The following is a 19846-nucleotide window of genomic DNA, read 5'->3' on the forward strand; positions in this document are numbered from 1 at the left end:
GTTAAAACACACTACAAATTGTTATTACATGTACTTTAAATACCCTATAAAATAATTTCCTTTAAGCTGTATTTACATAAATTGATAGTACTAAATTGATAGTTTATATTTTACCTGCACTGTAGATGCCAAATAATTACTCCGTATATAAAATAAATTGAGGGAAAAATAGAGAAAGAGAGAGAGAAAATGAGTTTTTAGGTATAAAAATAATTGAAAATGAAATTATATAAATCATAATTAAGAGAGAGAAGAGCATTTAATCTTAAATTAAGAAGGTGCATCATGCTAATACACACCTTCATTAAAATGAGTGGGTGTGTTATAACATTCCCCTATATATATATATATATAGGACATATCATATGAGAATGACATATTTATATGAGAATGTGAGAATGAATCCGAACCATTGGACTTTAAAATAAATGGTGGAGATTATGATTGAATCTTTTTTTTCTCTCTCCTACTTCATTTATTTCAAGATACAGGAGAGAGAAAAAAAATTCACTCATAATCTTCACCATTTATTTTAAAATTCAATGGTTCAGATTCATTCTCACATTCTCATATAAATATGTCATTCTCATATGATATGCCCTCATATATATATATATATATATATATATATATATATATATATATATATATATATATATATATATATATATATATATATATATATATATATATATATATACTTGCCTAAGTTGTTAATTCATATTAAATTTTTGTTACGGACAGGTTTGAATGATAGAGAAGATGGTACATTGAAGTGCTTCAGTTTAAATGATATAAAAACTGCTACAAGGAACTTAATTCAAGGGAGAGATGACAAGCTTTGTTGTGTAATTACTGTCAGGAAGGGGTGGATTGATGAGCATACATTAGCCCCCAGTAAACCAGATTCAGGTTTTGCAATTACTGTCCGGAAGCTTAACCAATTGTGCCATCAGGATCACAATGAATTGTTGGTGAGTTTCATTCAAAAAACTTCTACTCAAAGTTTAAGATATATTTTGATATGTTTAATTGTCATCTTACTTCATTATAGAGAATAATCAGTATTATGGGACAACTGAGTCATCCTAATCTTGCGAAACTTATTGGTTATTGCTTAGAGGATATCCACCCCATTTTGGTATACGATTTTTCGCCCGAGGGAAGTTTGGACAATCATTTGTATAAAAGTATGTCACTTATTGTTGTTGTTGCCTTTTTTTTTTCAAAAATATTTATTAGATAACTTCATTTACAAGTTATCTACCTGACTTGTATGGATCAGGATCTTCTAATGTTCAGCCGCTATCATGGAAAAGCCGCATGAAGATAGCTCTTGATGCTGCTACGGCTCTTGCATATCTTCACGGTGATGAAGTCAACGTGATACATGGAGAATTAAATACTTCTAATATCTTAATAGATTCAGTAAGTGGTTTCTTTTATCTAACAAACTTACAAATGAAGAGTTTAATTACGGTTAGACCGGGTTTGTAAATTCTTATACGTAAATGACAGAATCACAATGCAAAGATATTCGATTTCGGATTGAATAAAAATGAAAGGTTTAGGAGGTGCCAAGATTTTGCAGTAATTTACGCAGCACCTGAGTACATAATGACAGGTAACTGATTATTCTTACTACATAATAAAAATTAGCAATACCTTTCAATATTCCTAACTTTTCTTGCCATTGTCTTTTTATTTAAGGTTATCAAACCAAAATGGGTGATGTATACAGTTTTGGACTTGTTCTGTTGGAAATTATGTCTGGCAAATGTGTATTTGATAGAAATAGGCCACGAAATGAACGTAATTTAATCGAATGGGCCAAGCCGTTACTCTTGAACAAATGCAAGATATTCAAAGTCATGGATTGCTATATAGAAGGGCGAGTATTCAAAGTCATGGATTGCTATATAGAAGGGCAATACTCGCCGCGTGAAGCAATGAGAGTAGCTTGCATTGTAATTTGTTGTCTGTCAAAAACACCAAAAAATAGACCAAACATGGATGAGGTGGTGACAGCATTGGAACAGCTTCAGGATTCTGATGACACAATTGGAACAGCTTCTCCACTTTGTGGAAATTGACATTATTTTCATTTTTGAATAAATATTAGAAAGCATCACCTCTATTTATTCTTTAAATAATATAAACTTTTTGAGGCATGTGTATTAAGTCCATAAATTTTCACTTAAATATTCATCAACACTTTTTCCATGCTGTTCTAAACCATTGCTGCTTGAGATATGACCATTTGTTTTGATGGTTGGTTATTTGATGTTGAGATTTAAACATTCCTTCTCCACCAAAATATTACAGTCAGTGAGTGTATATAAATAGGTGCTTGTCTGTCTGTCTCTGGTTGGTTAGAAAGATATGTAGGAAGCTTCATACCTGCCTATTATGTTCTTCACATGACATTTCTACCATCTTGCAACCCTGAATAACACAATATTACATAATAGATCAATCATCCGAATGAAACAAGTAATCAAAACTGCTATAGTTGAATGTGATAGTCAATAGGTTTTCTCGAACGAATTGACTAAAACTAGTTAAATAATTGCATGCATAGTTGTTTCATTTGAAGTTTTAGACAATGTATCTTAGTCAAAATCTAGTTTTCCTAGCTCAAAACTTCCTTTGTAATATGGCAACCATAATTCCTCTTGATGTATGCATTTAGATTAGGATTTAAAGCAACAATGATTGTCTTGTTTCTTGAAAATGAATAACAAGTCTTAGAATATGAAACGCTGCTTGTAACAAGTCTTACAATGCAAATTACCAAGATCTTGCATATGAAACGCTGCTTGTAACTGTTGTTTAAGGCTTTGAATGGAAGCATGATCAAAACCAGTAATAATCATATCATCAACATACAGAAGAAGTAGGACAATTCCAATAGACGTTCTATGAATAAATAGAGAAGAATCATACTGACTTTGAGTAAAAGAAAACCCAAGTAGAGTGGAGCGAAATTTTTCATACCATGCTCTAGGCGCTTGTTTCAAACCGTATAAGGAGCGTTTGAGCTTGCACACACCCTTAGATGATGGAAATAAACCTTGAGGAGGAGTCATATAAATATCTTTCGCCAGGTCACCATGAAGAAAAGCATTTTTCACATCTAATTGATGAAGAGCCCACCCGTTAGAAGCATCTATAGAGAGTACCGTACGAACAGATATCATTTTGGAAACCGGTGAAAATGTCTCATCATAATCAATTCCATATTCCTGCTTGTTTCCTAAGACAACCAAGCGAGCCTTGAAACGGTTGAGGGACCCATCATAATTAAATTTCACAGAATACACCCATTTGCGGCCAATTAGTTTGACATCAGGAGGACAAGAGACAATATCCCATGTGAAATTCTCTTGAAGAGCATGAAGTTCCTCATTCATTGCATTTATCCAACGTACATCTTTAACAGCCTGTGAATAGCAAGTAGGAATAGATATGCCAGAGAGTGTGGCGGTCAGAGAAGTATGTAAGGAATCATACCTGTCTGGTGAATATCTATCTGGTGCTCTAGATATTCGATCTGAACGTCGTGGTTCAACCGTTACAGGATCAGGTGGCGATTCAGCGTCGGGAAGGGGTATGGGAACCTGCTGTTTGTGTTTTCTGACATATACATGACCTGATTTATAACATTCTATAGATTGATGCATAACATAAAACTTAGGAAGAGTAACAATATCATTCATGATAGGAGAAACACATGGAAACATAAACTGATTATCAAAAATGTCACATTCCTAGAAATGTGAAAACGATGGTTAGTGACATCATAACACACAAATCCCTTATGAGAGTGACTATACCCCATAAGCGCACATTGAACAGACTGCGCTCCAAGATTATGCCTTTCGAATGGAGGTAAGTGAACAAAACAAACACATCAAAAAGTATGTAAATCTTTATAATTAGGCTGAATTTTAAAAAGATGAAAAAAAGGAGAATCGAGATCAATAACCGTAGAAGGAAGACGATTGATCAAGAAGACAGATGTGGAAAGAGACTCCACCTAAAACCGTGGTGGTACAGAAGCTTGAAGAAGTAAAGTGTGTGTCACATCAAGAAAATGACGATTCTTGCGTTTTGCCATCCCATTTTGTTGGGGGGGTATTAGGACAAGATCGTTGAGAAAAAATGCCTTTTTGTTGAAGAAGTTCTTGAAACTCACGAGACATGTACTCACCACCAGAATCAGAGCGAAAAATTTAAACACTTACATGAAATTGAGTTTCAATATATGTCAGAAATTTCTTAAACATAGAAAACACTTCAGACTTAGACCGAAGAAAATATATCCAAGTAAAACGACTATAATCATTAATAAATGTGATAAAATATTTATAGCGAGTATGAGAAACTACAGGAGACATACCCCATACATCACTAGAATCATTTCAAAACAAGAGGAAGCCCGATAAGCACTCAACGGAAAAGGAAGTGTTTTACTTTTAGCCAATTTGCAAACAGAACATGAAAGAGAGGCATTAGAAACAACATTTTTATTTCCCAACAAACCATTTTTAAATAAATGAGATAAAACAGCAGAGTTGGGATGACCCAATTTTCTATGTCAATCCTCATAAGAATTCAAGACATTATTACAAACAAGAGATAAATGATTAGAAATAAACTGAACTGGAAACAATCTTCCCGCTTTAGGCCCCTTCGCAACCACCTTCCCCGACACCTGTTCTTGCACAAGACAACCATCACGAGAAAAATTTACATTACAGTTATTATCAACCAATTGACAAACAAATAATAAATTGGAAGCAAGTCGATGTGATACAAACACATCCCGGAAATCAGAGTTGAGTTCACCAACATTAGTGATAGAGAGAGCATTATCATCCGCAATTTGAATTTTTTGATTACCTTGGTAAGAATATAAATTGTGCAAGTATTCAGAAGAGGCTGTCATATGATTGGATGCACCAGAATCAAGAAACTACGGGCAGGAAACATTTGAAGACTTACCCTGAATTCCCAAGGTTGAAAGAGCGGAAAGTGCCATCTATTGGATTATTTTAGGTTGGAGAGCACCACCATTAGATGGATTGGTGATGGAAGGACCAACTGCAGAGCTTGTACTAGCAGGAAATGCTTGCACCGAACATTGTGCTGATCGTGGAGGACGGGTGAAACAACCAGAGATAATATGGTCCCGCTGCTTGCAATAATTACAAAACTTCTTACTGCAACTCTGAGCAAGATGTCCAAATTTTTTGCAAGAGAAACATTGAACATGTCGAATATCATGACCTTTACCTCTACTATGAGGAGCATATGCAAACATAGCAGACTCAGAAATGACAACATCATGAGACATGGATCCTTGAGTAGCAAGATGTTGTTCCTCTCTGAGAAGTTCACCAACACATGTATCTAAAGAAGGAACAGGATTCCTATTCAGCAAAGCACCTCTGACAACCTCAAATTATGCACATAGCTTCTTGAGAAATTGATCCCGCCTACTAGTATTGTAGACCTCTTGGACATCCGCGAGAGAACTCTTAGGAACCGCAACATGTATAATCGCAGAGTGTTCTGTCCACAAATTCAAAAAACCAGAATAATATTCTTGAACAGACAGATTGCCTTGTTTGTAATTGGCAATGTCTAGCACCAACTAAAAACGTTTGGCCGCATTGTCTAAGTTATAGATACGCTTCAAGTAGTTTCACATTTCTTGAGCAGTGGAAAAGATCACAAATTATTAATCATGTGAGGATCAATAGTACCAAGAATCCAAGTGATAATCTGAGCATCTTTTATTTCCCATGCATCTAAGTCAGTTGTCTCTAACGGTGCCAAAGAGATTGTAACTTATGAGCACTGCCAGAAACACGATTGTAAGCACCAGAGATTAGAATCGCAATCTTGGAAGAGATTACCGAGAATCGAGATGATTTCAATAACCGAGAAACGAGATCTACCGATATGATTTCAAGAGCGACCCAGTGGGGTGTCGCTGAATATAGCCAAAGTTAACCTAAACTCACAGGTTTGATCGAAAACCTACTGATACCATGTCAATAATGCTTGGATTGATACTTTTCTTATTATTATTTCTCATATATATAGAGGTTACATGGCTATATCGGTAATTACACTAAATAATTACATTTAAACTAATTCTTATTCACATTGACTAGAAATCTTGAATGCAGTTAAGTAAAACCTTATGTGTTTACTACTAACTTTTTTTTTTACTTTAGAAAATTACTGTATATGCAATGAAAGAGAATGCAGAACATCTTTACTACCTGTAATTGAACATAGAGAAAAGAGATGGTGCACTGACAGTATAAATAATTTTTACACTGTCAACCAATGACAACCATGTAAAGCACTAAGTTACACTAAAATTTAAAATACTTTTATTATTTGGCACTTTAAAATATTTTGATTGGATGTTTGTGTAAAAAAATTTACACCGACAGTGTACTGCCATTAACCTCTTGAACATATACTATTCCTTTCTGTTTTGTGGCCATACTTAGATTTGGAAAAAAGAAAACTGAGAAAGTAATTGATATGGAAGGGATTACAAGAGGTAATTTGAAATAAATAGTTCGTCCATATGTCATCATCACAAAACATAGTATCCATCAACTTTCAGTTCTTTTGGGAGTTCTTATTAGAAGTCCTTGATAATTCAAATGCATTTTAGAAGCTTTTGAGATTGTTTCGTGGAAAGCAGTTTATTTGGAAAACAATTCTGGAAGTATGGAAAAATAAAATATCGAAGTGGAAATCAGGTTTTTAGTTTATTTATGGATATGTTTGGTTCTAACTTGTATTAGATGTATCCTATATATACTTCCTCATGTAATATGTTCGAAAATAATGCCATTTGTGAATATTCTCTTCAATATCTCTAAATTCACTTCATCTTCTCAAATTAACTCTCCCCGCCCACCAAAGCTCTCCCCGCCAAAGTCCGGTGTTTGCTAAAACTTGCCTCCCCTATTCGTTCAGCCCGTCTCGCCTTAAGTCCGTCTTTTTTAGTTAATTCTTGTAATTCTAATTTTTGACGGTTTTAATTTATACATTTATTTATGTATTAGTTTTTTAAGTAAAATTTATTAAAAAGATAAAAAATTGTTTTAAAAAATAAGTGAAAAATTTAATTTAAATGTAAATAAAGTCTATTAATCTATTAAAATAATATATATATATATATATATATATATATAATAAACGGGCAAATCCGCCAATTTGGTGGGACGGACATGTTTTTTATGCGCCATTTTATTTGGCGGACTTGCTCATCCCGCTCGTTTTTTGACGGGTTTAAGACAATGCGCAGCGGCCCGTTTTACCACCTCTACTCTGAATTAGTATGAGGAATCGACATATGAGCAATAAATGAGAATAAAATTTTATTTATTTATTTACCAATGAGCAATAACAAATATTATTTTTGATAAGTCTACAAAAAATACTTGTGAAATTAATTGCTCAATAAAATAGTTAGGGATTTTTTATAAATTTATTGAAATTCTTTAATTTACTAGTCTTATTTATAAAAGAAGTTGATTTTTTTTATATTTATTTAATAATTAATATATTTGTTCTATTATATTATTAATTATACAATAAACTTAAAATATAATTATTTTTTTATAAATAGAATCGAAGGTATATTTATGATGTTTTGTAAACATTTGTTACTTGAAAAATAATTAATTAATTAACTAATTAAAAGATGAGCAATCTTTTATTGTTTACTTAAAACATAAATAAATATTTTTTTTAAACATTTTTTACTTAAAAAAAATTAATTAATCGACTAATTAAAAGTAAATAATAGAAAACCGTGTTGTAGATAAATGATGTAGAATAATCTTAATTGGAATGTTTTTAAATGTTGTACTTGTAGAGTTATCTTAAAATGGAGTTTTTCATTAGTTGAGAGTTGGCCTCTAGTCTTCTTCACTACTAACCGTCTTTTTCCTTTATAAGAAAACCGTGTTTTCGCCTTCTTCCTTCTTCACTTCCTCATCCAACACTCACACGGAATCCTCCGCAAACCATTTAATCTTCACTCTTTCCCAGTTCCTTCGTTTGTTTCATCCTCTAACGTTTCCTTCAACGTTTCAATTTCTGCATTACTCTTTCCTTCTGTGGTACTTCTTCCTCATCAACAACACCCAACAACATGTTCATGGGTGGCTTCTTTACTGCATGGTTCAAAACTCAGAAGCACAGTCATCCGTATTATCGTAATGCAACATTCTTATTCACATTGGATGAATATATATACTTGCCTAACTTGTTTATTCATATTTAATTTTTGTTATGGACAGGTTTGAATGATAGAGAAGATGGTACATTGAAGTGCTTCACTTTAAAGGATTTAAAAGCTGCCACAAGGAACTTAATTCAAGGGAAAGATGATGAGCTTTGTTGTGCAATGGGGTGGATTGATGAGCATACATTAGCCCAGGTTCAGGTTTTGCAATTACTGTCAGGAAGCTTAACCAAGTGTGCTATCAGGAACATGATGAATTGTTGTTGAGTTTCAACAACATGGGGCAATTGAGTCATCCCAATCTTGCCAAACTCATTGGTTATTGCTTAGAGGATATCCACCCCATTTTGGTATACGATTTTTCGCCCGAGGGAAGCTTGGACAATTATTTGTATAAAAGTATGTCACTTATTGTTATTGTTGTTGTCTTTTTTAAATTCAAAAAAAAAATTATTAGATAACTTCATTTACAAGTTACCTACCTGACTTGTATGGATCAGGATCTTCTAATGTTCAGCCGCTATCGTGGAAAAGCAGAATGCAAATAGCTCTTGATGTTGCTAAGGCTCTTGCATATCTTCACAGTGATGAAGTCAAAGTGATACGTGGAGATTTAAATACTTCTAATATCTTAATTGATTCAGTAAGTGATTTCTTTTTTATCTAACAAACTTACAAATGTAGAGTTTAATTACCGGTTTGACCGGGTTTGTAAATTCTTCTATGTGAATGACAGAATCACAATGCAAAGATATTCGACTTCGGATTGGATAAAAATGAAGGGGTTACTAGGTGCTATGATTATGCAGCAATTTACTCAGCACCTGACTACTTTATGACAGGTAACTGATTATTCTTACTACATAATAAAAATTAGCAATAACCCTCAATATTCTTAACTTTTTTTGCCATTGTGTTTATTTAAGGTCAACAAACCAAAAAGGGTGATGTATACAGTTTTGGAGTTGTTCTGTTGGAAATCATGTCTGGCAAATGTGTATTTGATAGAAATAGGCCACAATATGAACGTAATTTAATTGAATGGGCCAAGCCGTTACTCTTGAACAAATGCAAGATCTTCCAAGTCATGGATTGCTATATTGAAGGGCAATACTCGCCGCGTGAAGCAATGAAAGTAGCTCGCATTGCAATTTGTTGTCTGTCTGAAACACCAAGAAATAGACCAAACATGGATGAGGTGGTGACAGCATTGGAACAGCTTCAGGATTCTAATGACACAATTGGAACAGCTTCTCCACTTTGTGGAAATTGACATGATTTTGCATTTTTTGAATAAACATTAGGAGACTAAAACATCTTCTGCTATCTGTGTCACGCCATGTTGACATTAAGAGTATATGACTTCACTAATACTAATCCTATAATTTAAGTAGTACGGTTCTCTTTTACATTGATAGGTATCATATAACTTTATTGCAAATTGCAATATCATGTAATACATTGAAATTCATATATTATTTATTTGAAGCATGTCTTAATCTTTGATGTAATTAGATAACTAGTGGTATAAATAGGTTGTTGCAAGCTATTCTATTTGACCATTGGCTAGTTTATTAGACTTTTTTTTTCTGTTCCTTCTATTAGTCATAGTTGTATATACACATTTTATGTAGCTAATGAATTATAACAATTGATAAAGTTCTCCTATAATTTCTCCGGACTCAACATAAACAAATGAGCAAGTTTCAATTCTCCATTTTCATGTCTTCTCAAGATTTTGCAATTTCAGTTTTTAAAAACCATTTTAATAAGACCTTTGTATGGAGTAGACTCTTTGACTCCAAAACACACCTAAACCCTCTCTTAGCCTTCTGGTGTTTTTGAAGCATGCATGGGATGAAAGGAACAAATAGTACCGACAATATTAAAGGCAAAACCATAATAGATCTGTTTTCAGAAGTCCTCAGAAACACACCATTCATGCTTAAGTTATTTACTCAAGCATATGCTCCAAAAACACACCAAAACCCTCTCTTAAACAATATATGTTCCCTTTAATATTGTCAGTACTATATGATCTAAGCATGAATAGATCAGGTAATCTTGTTCAACACCAATACACAAAATACATGGGTATTCATTTTGTGTGTGAAAATGACTAGGTTCGCATTCCACATATTTTGTAACGCTAAATAGTTGAGATTTTTACAAAAAGGTTTTTCACTGCACTTGTCGATGATTTAAAAAATAGTCTCAATATATTAAATATTAAATATTTGTAAGCTTTAGTAATACTTTAACATAAACTAAATATATTTTATGTAAATTGAATAGCATTTAGTAATATTTTAATATAACTTAAATAGGTTATAATTTAGTAGAATCTGATTCAAAACTTTTATTACTATTTAACTACTCTGTTTTTCCCCCCTTAGCATTAAAAACAAATAAATACTCTCTCCGTTTTTTATTATAAGTGTTTTGGAAAAAAAAATTGTATTTAAATATAAGTCGCTTTACAATTCCAATGAATAATTAATGCTACTTTTCCTATTATATCCTTAAATATTTGTTATTCTCTCTCCTTTCAATTATATAAATTTATCTTCCATATGTCATTAATGAAGGATAATTTTGTAAAAACCTTCATAATTTCTCATTTTCATACAACAATTATTATTTTTCTTAAACGGTGTGAAAAGTCTAAAACGAGTTATAATAAAAAAAGGATGGAGTAATAAACTAGTACTACGCGGTTTGTCTGCCACATCTGTTTAAACTAGCAACCAGGAATGGATAAACATGTTGGTCAAACAAAAAATATTTCAAAGTTATAAAGTGGTGATTGACGCTAAATTTGATAGGAAAAATTACAGTTCGATTTTCCGCAACTGCGATTAAGAGATGACTGCAATTGGAGGGGTGCGATTGAAAGAGAACTGAAACTATTTGATGTCAAAACTGACCCCAAACCAGACCATACCGGTATTGAAAAGCAAAAATAATAATAATAACAATAAAATATTTCAAAGAACCCCATTCACACACTCCACGTACTTTTCAACACCTAATTATTATCATAATCACACAACAACATTGGCGTTGAATTCGCAGTTATGTCCTCAAGTGACAGTGACACCTAGCTTTCACACGTTGAAAAATACTTGTTTTCACACGTGTGTATATTTGATTTTCTTCTCTTCCAAAGCCCTGCTTTTGAAAACTTCTCTCTATCAAAAATTTGTAGTTGATCTTCTCCTTCCACTGAAAATTAACAAGAGACAAGACAGGGTCCAATAGTTCTATGTTGATGGGTTGTTGCTTTAGTGCAAAGGTCAAAGCTGAGAGTCCTACTCCTACACATAATGGTATCATTCTTATTCTATTTTTTACTTGATCAAATTGTATATCAACTCTATTTGATAAGAGATCGTTTGGATTTGAGTTCTGATTCTTCTGAATGATTCAATATATGTATTTCTATGAATAGATTTTGCACTTTTAGATCCAATTGTATTACATAGTTGCAGTAATGTTATAGAAAAATCATCAATGTAAAAGAGAACTATATAACTGAAATTATAGGATTAATCTTATTGGTAGAAAGATTGTCTCTGTAGCACTGACACCACTGAAACAAGATGTCAGTGTTGGTGTCGTGGTCGGTGTCTGTCGTAGAAAATTGTTGCTATAATAAGGGCTAAGAAGTTAATTGATGTTTTTATTGTGAGATAAACAGGTTTGAATTCAAAGGTTGTTGGGAAAGAAGAGGATGTTTTGAGTGGTTTAAGCAGGAGGGCCTCTTCATCTTCACACATGCTTCTAACTTCTAGAACTGAGGGTGAGATATTAGAATGCATCAATTTGAAGTGTTTCACAATCAATGAGGTAAGAACCGCGACAAGGAACTTTCGTCCGGATAGTATGGTGGGTGAAGGTGGATTTGGTTGTGTGTTTAAAGGTTGGATCGACGAACATACTCTTGCTCCGACTAAACCAGGTACTGGTTTTGTCATTGCGGTGAAGAGGCTTAACCAAGAAAGCAGTCAGGGACATAGTGAATGGTTGGTGAGTCTCATTTTAGGCTCTCAAGATTTGAGAATTCAATTGCATTTTGAAGTTAGGAAATATTCAAATCAGTTAAGGATTTTAGGCTTGAATAATCTTTGAATTCCATGATCAAATCTCGTGCGTTCTTCATTTGCGTTTTTTGTATCTATTTTCTTTTGATTCGTTGTCGTTGTTCTAATATCAACCTTGTAATTTATAGACAGAGATCAACTATCTCGGACAGCTGCGTCATCCTAATCTTGTGAAACTAATTGGTTACTGCTTAGAGGATGATTACCAGATTTTGGTATATGAATTTGTAACCAAGGGAAGTTTGGATAACCATTTGTTTAGAAGTATGTTATTGATTTTCCACCATCTATTATCGTCTCGTTTTTTCGATAAGCTGATTTCATTTAGTGTTAGTATATTAAACTCCTCATGTTTATGGAGCAGGGGCTTCTTACTTTCAGCCACTCTCTTGGAAAATCCGGATGAAGATAGCTCTTGATGCTGCTAAAGGTCTTGCATTTCTTCATAGTGATGAAGTCGATGTGATATATCGAGACTTCAAAACTTCGAATATCTTGATTGATTCTGTAAGTGGCTTATTACATTGATCTTACTAGCAGGAGATAAGAGGTTACTCATAAGACTTGTTTTGTAAAACTCCTCTTTGTTGATAACAGAACTATAATGCAAAACTCTCTGATTTTGGGATGGTAAAAGATGGGCCCGAAGGCGGTAAAAGCCACGTATCGACAAGGATAATGGGCACCCCAGGTTATGCAGCTCCCGAGTACCTAGCTACAGGTATCTCAGCCTTTTCTGTGAATTGATAAAACACCGCATTTTTTCATTGATGTACACGGACTAAATCATTTTACATTCAACTCATTTTTTACTATAGTCAGTTCATTCAAAATCAATTTTATTCGGCCTATAATTTCACTCCTAATCTTTTTCTCTATTTTTTGTTGTTGTGAAGGTCACCTAACCAAAAAGAGTGACGTATACAGTTTCGGAGTTGTTCTCTTGGAGATTATGTCAGGCAAGCGCACATTGGATACAAACCGGCCCTCTGGGGAGCATAATTTAGTCGAGTGGGCCAAACCATTACTCGTGAGCAAACGCAAGATCTCTCAAGTCATGGATGCTCGTATAGAAGGCCAGTACTCGTTACGTGAAGCAGTGAAAGTGGCTCACATTGCCATTCTATGCTTGTCGGCAGAACAAAAATATAGACCAAACATTGACGAGGTTGTGAGATCGTTGGAACAACTTCAGGATTCTAATGACAAAACAGATGGCCATAGCTCAAGTAGCAGTGGCTTAAAACAACATGGAAAAAGAGTCAATGAATCTTTAAGCGGAGAAGGTACTTCTAATCTAAGTTCATCATCACCTTCTCCTCTTCACAAGTAAAAGAGTAAATTTTTGGAGTATTACATATATCTCAGACAGTATACATTGTTTTAAAGAATATATACAAAGATAGTGTTTTCTATATTCATGAGCCAAATTTTTCAATCACACAGTTACTGACTTGTTGTACAGATTTTCATGTCAAAATGTTAGTAACAGAAGTGTTTAATTTTTTGTCATTCCAACATCTTTCTCATCAGGCTCTATCTTCTGTGAATATGTAAGTGAGTACAAGAGATAAGTGTAACAATGATAAGTGCTTATTTGAATCAGCTGTAATCACTCATTTGAGTGCTTCTCAATGCATGCGTGCTCTGATTTTGTTCAAGGTTAAAAATGTTCTCTTTTATATTACCATGATTTTGCACATGGCTTTGTCTTGTTAATAGCAAGAACTTCTCAATTTTTTGAAAGCCCTCTCTAGGTTAGTCATGATTTAATCATGAAAAAATAATTAGAGACCCTATTTAACTCCATTTTAATAGTTTCAATGATTTATGAGGCCCTATTTAGTTACATTTTAACCGTAAAAAAATTGAGACTCTGTGCGGTAGCCCGCCTTACACACGCCTTCAAAGACGACCCTGGTTAATAGAAACGTGTCAAATTCATTGTTAATCCAAACATATATATATATATATATATATATATATATATATATATATATATATATATATATATATATATATATATATATATATATATATATATATATATATATATATATATATATATATATATATATATATATATATATATATATATATATATATATATATAGTAAATGCAATATCATTATTTTCCATGCAAGTTATACAAATATGTGCACTCCCTGAGGAGGAAAAATGAATCAAATAAAATTTATATATTTGGTCTAAATTTTAGACTAAATATGTCAACTTTTTTACTCATTGTATAGTGTGTTACGGAGTATACTCGCACTAAACCAATTACATGTTAAGTGGTCTTATAAAAGAGTGGTGAAATTGAAATGTTTAAAAGTTGATATTGTATAACATTGTATAAAATAAAAATATACTATTTATAGTTGCTAATGTGATAGTTCAGAGTAAGAATCATTGCGATAGTTTTACTTTTATGTATGAAGTTTTTCTTGCTCATGGATATATGAAGTATTTGTAGTCTTTGGGTTCAGAAATCTTGTAGTTGTTTGTTCCTAGTTCGTCCCAACAAATTTGAACGTCTCAGACAAAAATTTATATAATTTTTTAAAAATATTACCAGGATCGGCCCAAGGGCCAAGCTACCCAAGTTAAGGCTTTAGGCCTCAAAAGTTTGGGCTTAAAAAAGGCCTAAATTTTTTTCATTTAGTTATAAGAATATATAATGACACTTGAGTTATATATATTATTGTAGTTGAGTTGGTAAAATATAGGTCTCTATGCTTTTTGGTATTGAGTTCAACTTTTAGCAACCACAAAATTAATATTTTAAAATACATTTGAAAGACATCACTTTAAAATTTGCTTTAGGCCTCTAAACGAGTTGGACCGACCCTGAATATTACTATATAATTATCTTACATATATATCTCCAACAACCTAAGAACGACATCATGAACGGCATCAGGTGCATCAATATGGACCGGTGGAGACGGCATCAGGTGCATCAATATGGACCGGTGGAGATTTTGGGATAGCAGCAGGTGACATTTGCCTTCGGGAAGACCATCTTGCCTAAAATAGTAGAGGGTGCCGTCATAAATACTAAATAAAAAATATTATAATTAAAATTTATAAAAGTCATTTATATAATTTATAATTATGATTTTTATGTTTTATCTTTAAAAAATTGACAATTATTAATAAAATTAAAATTTTATTTATTTTAACCAATGCTAATAAAAATAATAAATAATTGATCATAATTATACAAAATTTAAATTAATAAATTTCATTAATTTTATTATGTTTAATTTCAAAAATCAAATCCAAGAGCCTAACACCGTTACTGTTGTTAATTATATTAGACTTGGTATAGTTACAAATAAAGAGTAAGAAGGAAAGAAATGAAGGTGAAAATAAGTAATAAATATATGAGAAATATAAACAATTGATATATTATTTAGATTTAATACCTTTTGGTCTTGTACGGTTAATTATAGGGTCTTTTAAATTTATATACAGTCTATGTTAATCTTTTAACTCTTCAATATATAGTATATTAGTCTATTTTATTTATTTAGCGAAGAATTTAATGTTTGATTTCTGAATTTTTTGATTGTCAATTAGACGAAAAAAATTAGCATAATATATTTTAAAAAGTTAAATGATAAATATAGATATTATTTAAATTTAAAAATTAAAATAAACTATGAAGTTAACTTAGCTTTTAGGATTAGAAAAAATATTGAACTTATCATTTAATATATTAAAAGACATAAAAAATAGTAATTGTTTTAATGTACTTTAAATATAAAAAAATCGTATCAAAATTTAAATTAATTTTTTACTCCTAATTCATTATTTAATTTTATTAATTAGATTAATTTAGGTTTTTTCTTCACCCACCTCCTAACCTTCTTGCCCACCCCTGGTGAATTTACCACAATACCCCTTGTTTCGGAAGTTCATTTCCGAAACGGTACTTTTTTTGGAAAAAAGGTGTTTTCGGAAATGAACTTCCGAAAACGTGTTTTTTTTAATATAAAATATTGATTTCGGAGATGCATCTCCGAAATAAAGTCACTTTTCAGAAAATGTGGTGTTTTGGAAGTTCATCTCCGAGCGCACCCCCCTTGGAGGAATTCGGAAATGCACTTCCGAAAATAGGTCTGGACAGAAGAAAATGAACAATTCGCTTTATTTAATCGGGTGAAAATTACAACGATAATATTACATAAAATTAAAGTTACATATTGTTAAACACGGGTAGGTGGGGATGAGAGAGTGGTGGGGGAAAAAAAAGGCTTCCAAATTTCAAAAGGTTTATTTATTATTTTAATAAAAATACGTACAACTGAAAGTAACAAATGACGGAGGAGGTGTAACCGGAGCCGAAACATATGACGGAGGAGGTGGATGTCCGGAGGAAGAAGACCCGGAGGTACGTCCACCGCGAGACAAAGGAGCCAATCACTGTAAGCTATAATTTATCATTATCATCAGGGGACGTCATTACAAAAAATTGGAAAAAAAATCTTATTATTTTTAATCTTGATTTTTTAGAAATGACGTCCCCAGATGATAATCATAAACTATAGCTTACATTGATTGGCTACTTTGTCTCGTGGTGGACGTATCTCCAGTTCTACTTCCTCCTGACATCCACCTCATCCGTCATATGTTCCGACCCCGGTTACCACTTCCAAAAACTAACATGATAAATCCAATACAAATACACTGTGCGATACAATCCGAAATTAGAACAAAACAAAACAAAAACATGTTATTCTGCCCGACGAGCGTTACAAAATACACATCAAACAAAAAAAAAACACGTTATTCTTCCCGACGAGCGAACTCCTCCGAATGAAGATAATTATACCAATCCTCATCCCACTCAGTCTCAGAACCATCAGCGTTGATCACGACTCTCACGCCTGAAGACTGAGCTTGAGCATCCGGGCCCCCTGGGAACGAGAAGTAGAGTCGGTCGAAACCTTCTTCTTCTCCTTCACCTCCTTCACCTCTTTCTTTGAAGAATCCTTTCTTCCCTTAGCGCCCTCTCTAGAAGACATGTTCCTGTAAACAATTGAAATCGATTAATATGCGAGACAAAATAAAAAACAAAAAAATTTGAACTTCTGATATATTTCGGAAGTTCATTTCCGAAAACTGGGATGGAGGTGTTTTCGGAAATGAACTTCCGAAACACCCCTGCGATGCAATTTCCTGCAACTTCCATGGCAGACCCCTAAATCAACCTTCAAACCAAATCAAAATGCTTCTAAACAACCTAAATACTACTAACAACCTAGCCATATATCATTTATGCAATTAAAACCCTAAATAACATGCATTTGAATAATAGATCTAAAAATTTCAAAACTTACAAAGTGTTAGGATTGAGGGCTTTTGAATGTTGTTTAGTAGTGTGATTGGAGCCTTGATGCAGCTTTGGAATTCTGTTTGCACAAATTTTCGCCTCTGCCACTTTTTGTTTTGATTTAGGGTAAATGATTGGGGGAGGGGGAGTGTTTTGATAAATCTGCAGAAATCGCAGTATTTCGGAAGTGAACTTCCGAAATAATTGTTTCGGAAATGAACTTCCGAAGTAAGTCAATTTTTTTAAAAAACACGCTTTCGGAAATGAACTTCCGAAGCAGGGGTAGTTTTGGTTTTTCGCAGGAGGTGACCACCCATAGGGAGGTGGGTAAAGAAATTTTCTTAATTTATCTAACTTTTCATTTAAATTATTTTTAATAAGAAAATATTGTTCTCTCTCGCACCTTTAAAACTTTCAATACGACATAATTTCTTTTTGAAAATTTCTTAACAGACCTCCTAACCTTCTTGGCCACCCCTGGCGAAATTCCCAGAATGCCCCTATATTTTGGAAATGCATCTCCGAAATCACTTTTTTTCTGAAAAAAAAGGGTGATTTCGGAAGTGCACTTCCGAAAACACGAAAAAAAAGGTGTTTTCGGATATGCATTTCCGAAAACACCCCTTTTTTGAGTTTTCGAAGATGCATTTTCGAAAAATCCCCTTTTTGGGAAAGGGGGTGTGTTCGGAGATGCATATCCGAAATATTCTAAGACCAAATTGGTCTTGTAATGTTTCGGATATACACTTCCGAAAGAATTCAATAATTATTAAAAAATTAAAATCAAAGTGAATCAATACAATTAATAGGTATAAAATCAAGGTGAATCAATAAAATGAAGGTGAATCAATAAAATCAAGGTGAATCAAAATTTCCTAAACAATTTTAAAGTTAAAAATTATTTTACTAACTTATATAAATCAAAAACATTTTAAATTCATAATTAAATTTTGATTATTTAGAATTAAATATAAAATTTATTCTTTAAATAAAATTAAGACAAAATCTTTTTTTAATTTTTTTAAACTAAATAAAAATTTATAACTCATTTTTAATTATGAATCAGAATAGAAATATATAAATATATAATAATAATTATTAATTTTATAAGTGAAATATATAAATATATAATAATTATTATATAAATATATAATAATATAATAATTATTATAAATTAAAACACTATTTTTTTTTAATTTTTTTAATTATTATATAAATATATAAATATATTTATAATTAATATATAATAATTATTATTTAAATATATAAATATATAATTATTATTATATAAATATATAAATATATAAATTAAAACACTCATTTTTTTATTTTTTTTGTAAATATATAATAATTATTATAAATATATAAATAAAAAATTATAAATCATTTTGTAAGTGAAATTATTTTAATTTTTTTAATTAAAATTATTTTAAATTTTAAAATATGAATCAGAATAGAAATATATAATTATTATTATTCATAACTCATAAATTATATCAAAATATATAATTATTATTATTCATTACTCATAAATTATATCAAATTTATGATATATGAATTAATTAATATCATAAAATTAATTTTTGGGATTTTTTTAGATTTTTTTTTTGTTGTTTCGGAGATGCATCTCCGAATTTGTCAAAATCTCAATTTTTGGGATTTTTTCGGAAATGCACTTCCGAAGTCTGAAAAAATTTTGAAAAAAAAATATTTCGGAAATGCATTTCCGAAGCGGGGTAAAATTGGGTTTTCGCAGGGGGTGACCCCCATAGGGAGGTGGGTAAAGAAATTTTCTTTCTTCTTATCCTTTAACATCCACACTCAATATAACTAATCATAATAATGAACATGTTAACTTTTTATTTGTCACTATCTAAGTTTGTCTATCCCACCACATTAAATTAAACTAAAACAAGGATCTAATTCATTTTTCAAAACTATTCAATTTCCTCCAAAAATATTCTATACTCTCTACCCATACAAACTACCAATGTCCATCCTATCATCTTAACTTTACTTTTCTTCTCGGTATATTAAAAAAAAATGAAAAAATGAGGGGTGCCACTGCACCCTTGGGCTCCTCTTAAGATCCGCCATTGGGGAAGACAAAGCAGA

At 32.0% G+C, this 19846-nt stretch overlaps 2 protein-coding genes and 1 pseudogene across 2 annotated transcripts; all 3 read left to right on the forward strand.

The window, feature by feature from the left end:
• The first annotated feature begins 1069 nt into the window (after positions 1-1069).
• Positions 1070-2146, forward strand: LOC131658319 (receptor-like cytoplasmic kinase 176). The gene is made up of 4 exons (XM_058927627.1): positions 1070-1190; positions 1286-1428; positions 1519-1624; positions 1711-2146. The coding sequence occupies exons 1-4, from the start codon at positions 1070-1072 to the stop codon at positions 2091-2093; spliced, it is 753 nt and encodes a 250-aa protein (XP_058783610.1). The 3' UTR covers positions 2094-2146.
• A 5902-nt stretch (positions 2147-8048) lies between these two features.
• On the forward strand, positions 8049-9697 carry LOC131656094 (receptor-like cytoplasmic kinase 176; annotated as a pseudogene).
• A 1686-nt stretch (positions 9698-11383) lies between these two features.
• Positions 11384-13902, forward strand: LOC131661858 (receptor-like cytoplasmic kinase 176). Its single transcript, XM_058931498.1, has 6 exons — positions 11384-11616; positions 11988-12316; positions 12519-12654; positions 12755-12897; positions 12988-13111; positions 13287-13902. The coding sequence occupies exons 1-6, from the start codon at positions 11553-11555 to the stop codon at positions 13721-13723; spliced, it is 1233 nt and encodes a 410-aa protein (XP_058787481.1). The 5' UTR covers positions 11384-11552; the 3' UTR covers positions 13724-13902.
• Positions 13903-19846: the final 5944 nt, after the last annotated feature.

Source organism: Vicia villosa, linkage group LG3, assembly GCF_029867415.1.
Source record: "Vicia villosa cultivar HV-30 ecotype Madison, WI linkage group LG3, Vvil1.0, whole genome shotgun sequence".
Classification (NCBI taxonomy): Eukaryota; Viridiplantae; Streptophyta; class Magnoliopsida; order Fabales; family Fabaceae; genus Vicia; species Vicia villosa.

Coding starts and splice junctions, on each gene's coding strand:
- LOC131658319 (XM_058927627.1), top strand. CDS start 1,070: ATGGGACAACTGAGTCATCCTAATCTTGCGAAACTTATTGGTTATTGC. Junction 1,191..1,285: donor GGACAATCATTTGTATAAAA/GTATGTCACTTA, acceptor TGTATGGATCAG/GATCTTCTAATGTTCAGCCG. Junction 1,429..1,518: donor CTAATATCTTAATAGATTCA/GTAAGTGGTTTC, acceptor CGTAAATGACAG/AATCACAATGCAAAGATATT.
- LOC131661858 (XM_058931498.1), top strand. CDS start 11,553: ATGTTGATGGGTTGTTGCTTTAGTGCAAAGGTCAAAGCTGAGAGTCCT. Junction 12,898..12,987: donor CGAATATCTTGATTGATTCT/GTAAGTGGCTTA, acceptor TGTTGATAACAG/AACTATAATGCAAAACTCTC. Junction 13,112..13,286: donor TCCCGAGTACCTAGCTACAG/GTATCTCAGCCT, acceptor GTTGTTGTGAAG/GTCACCTAACCAAAAAGAGT.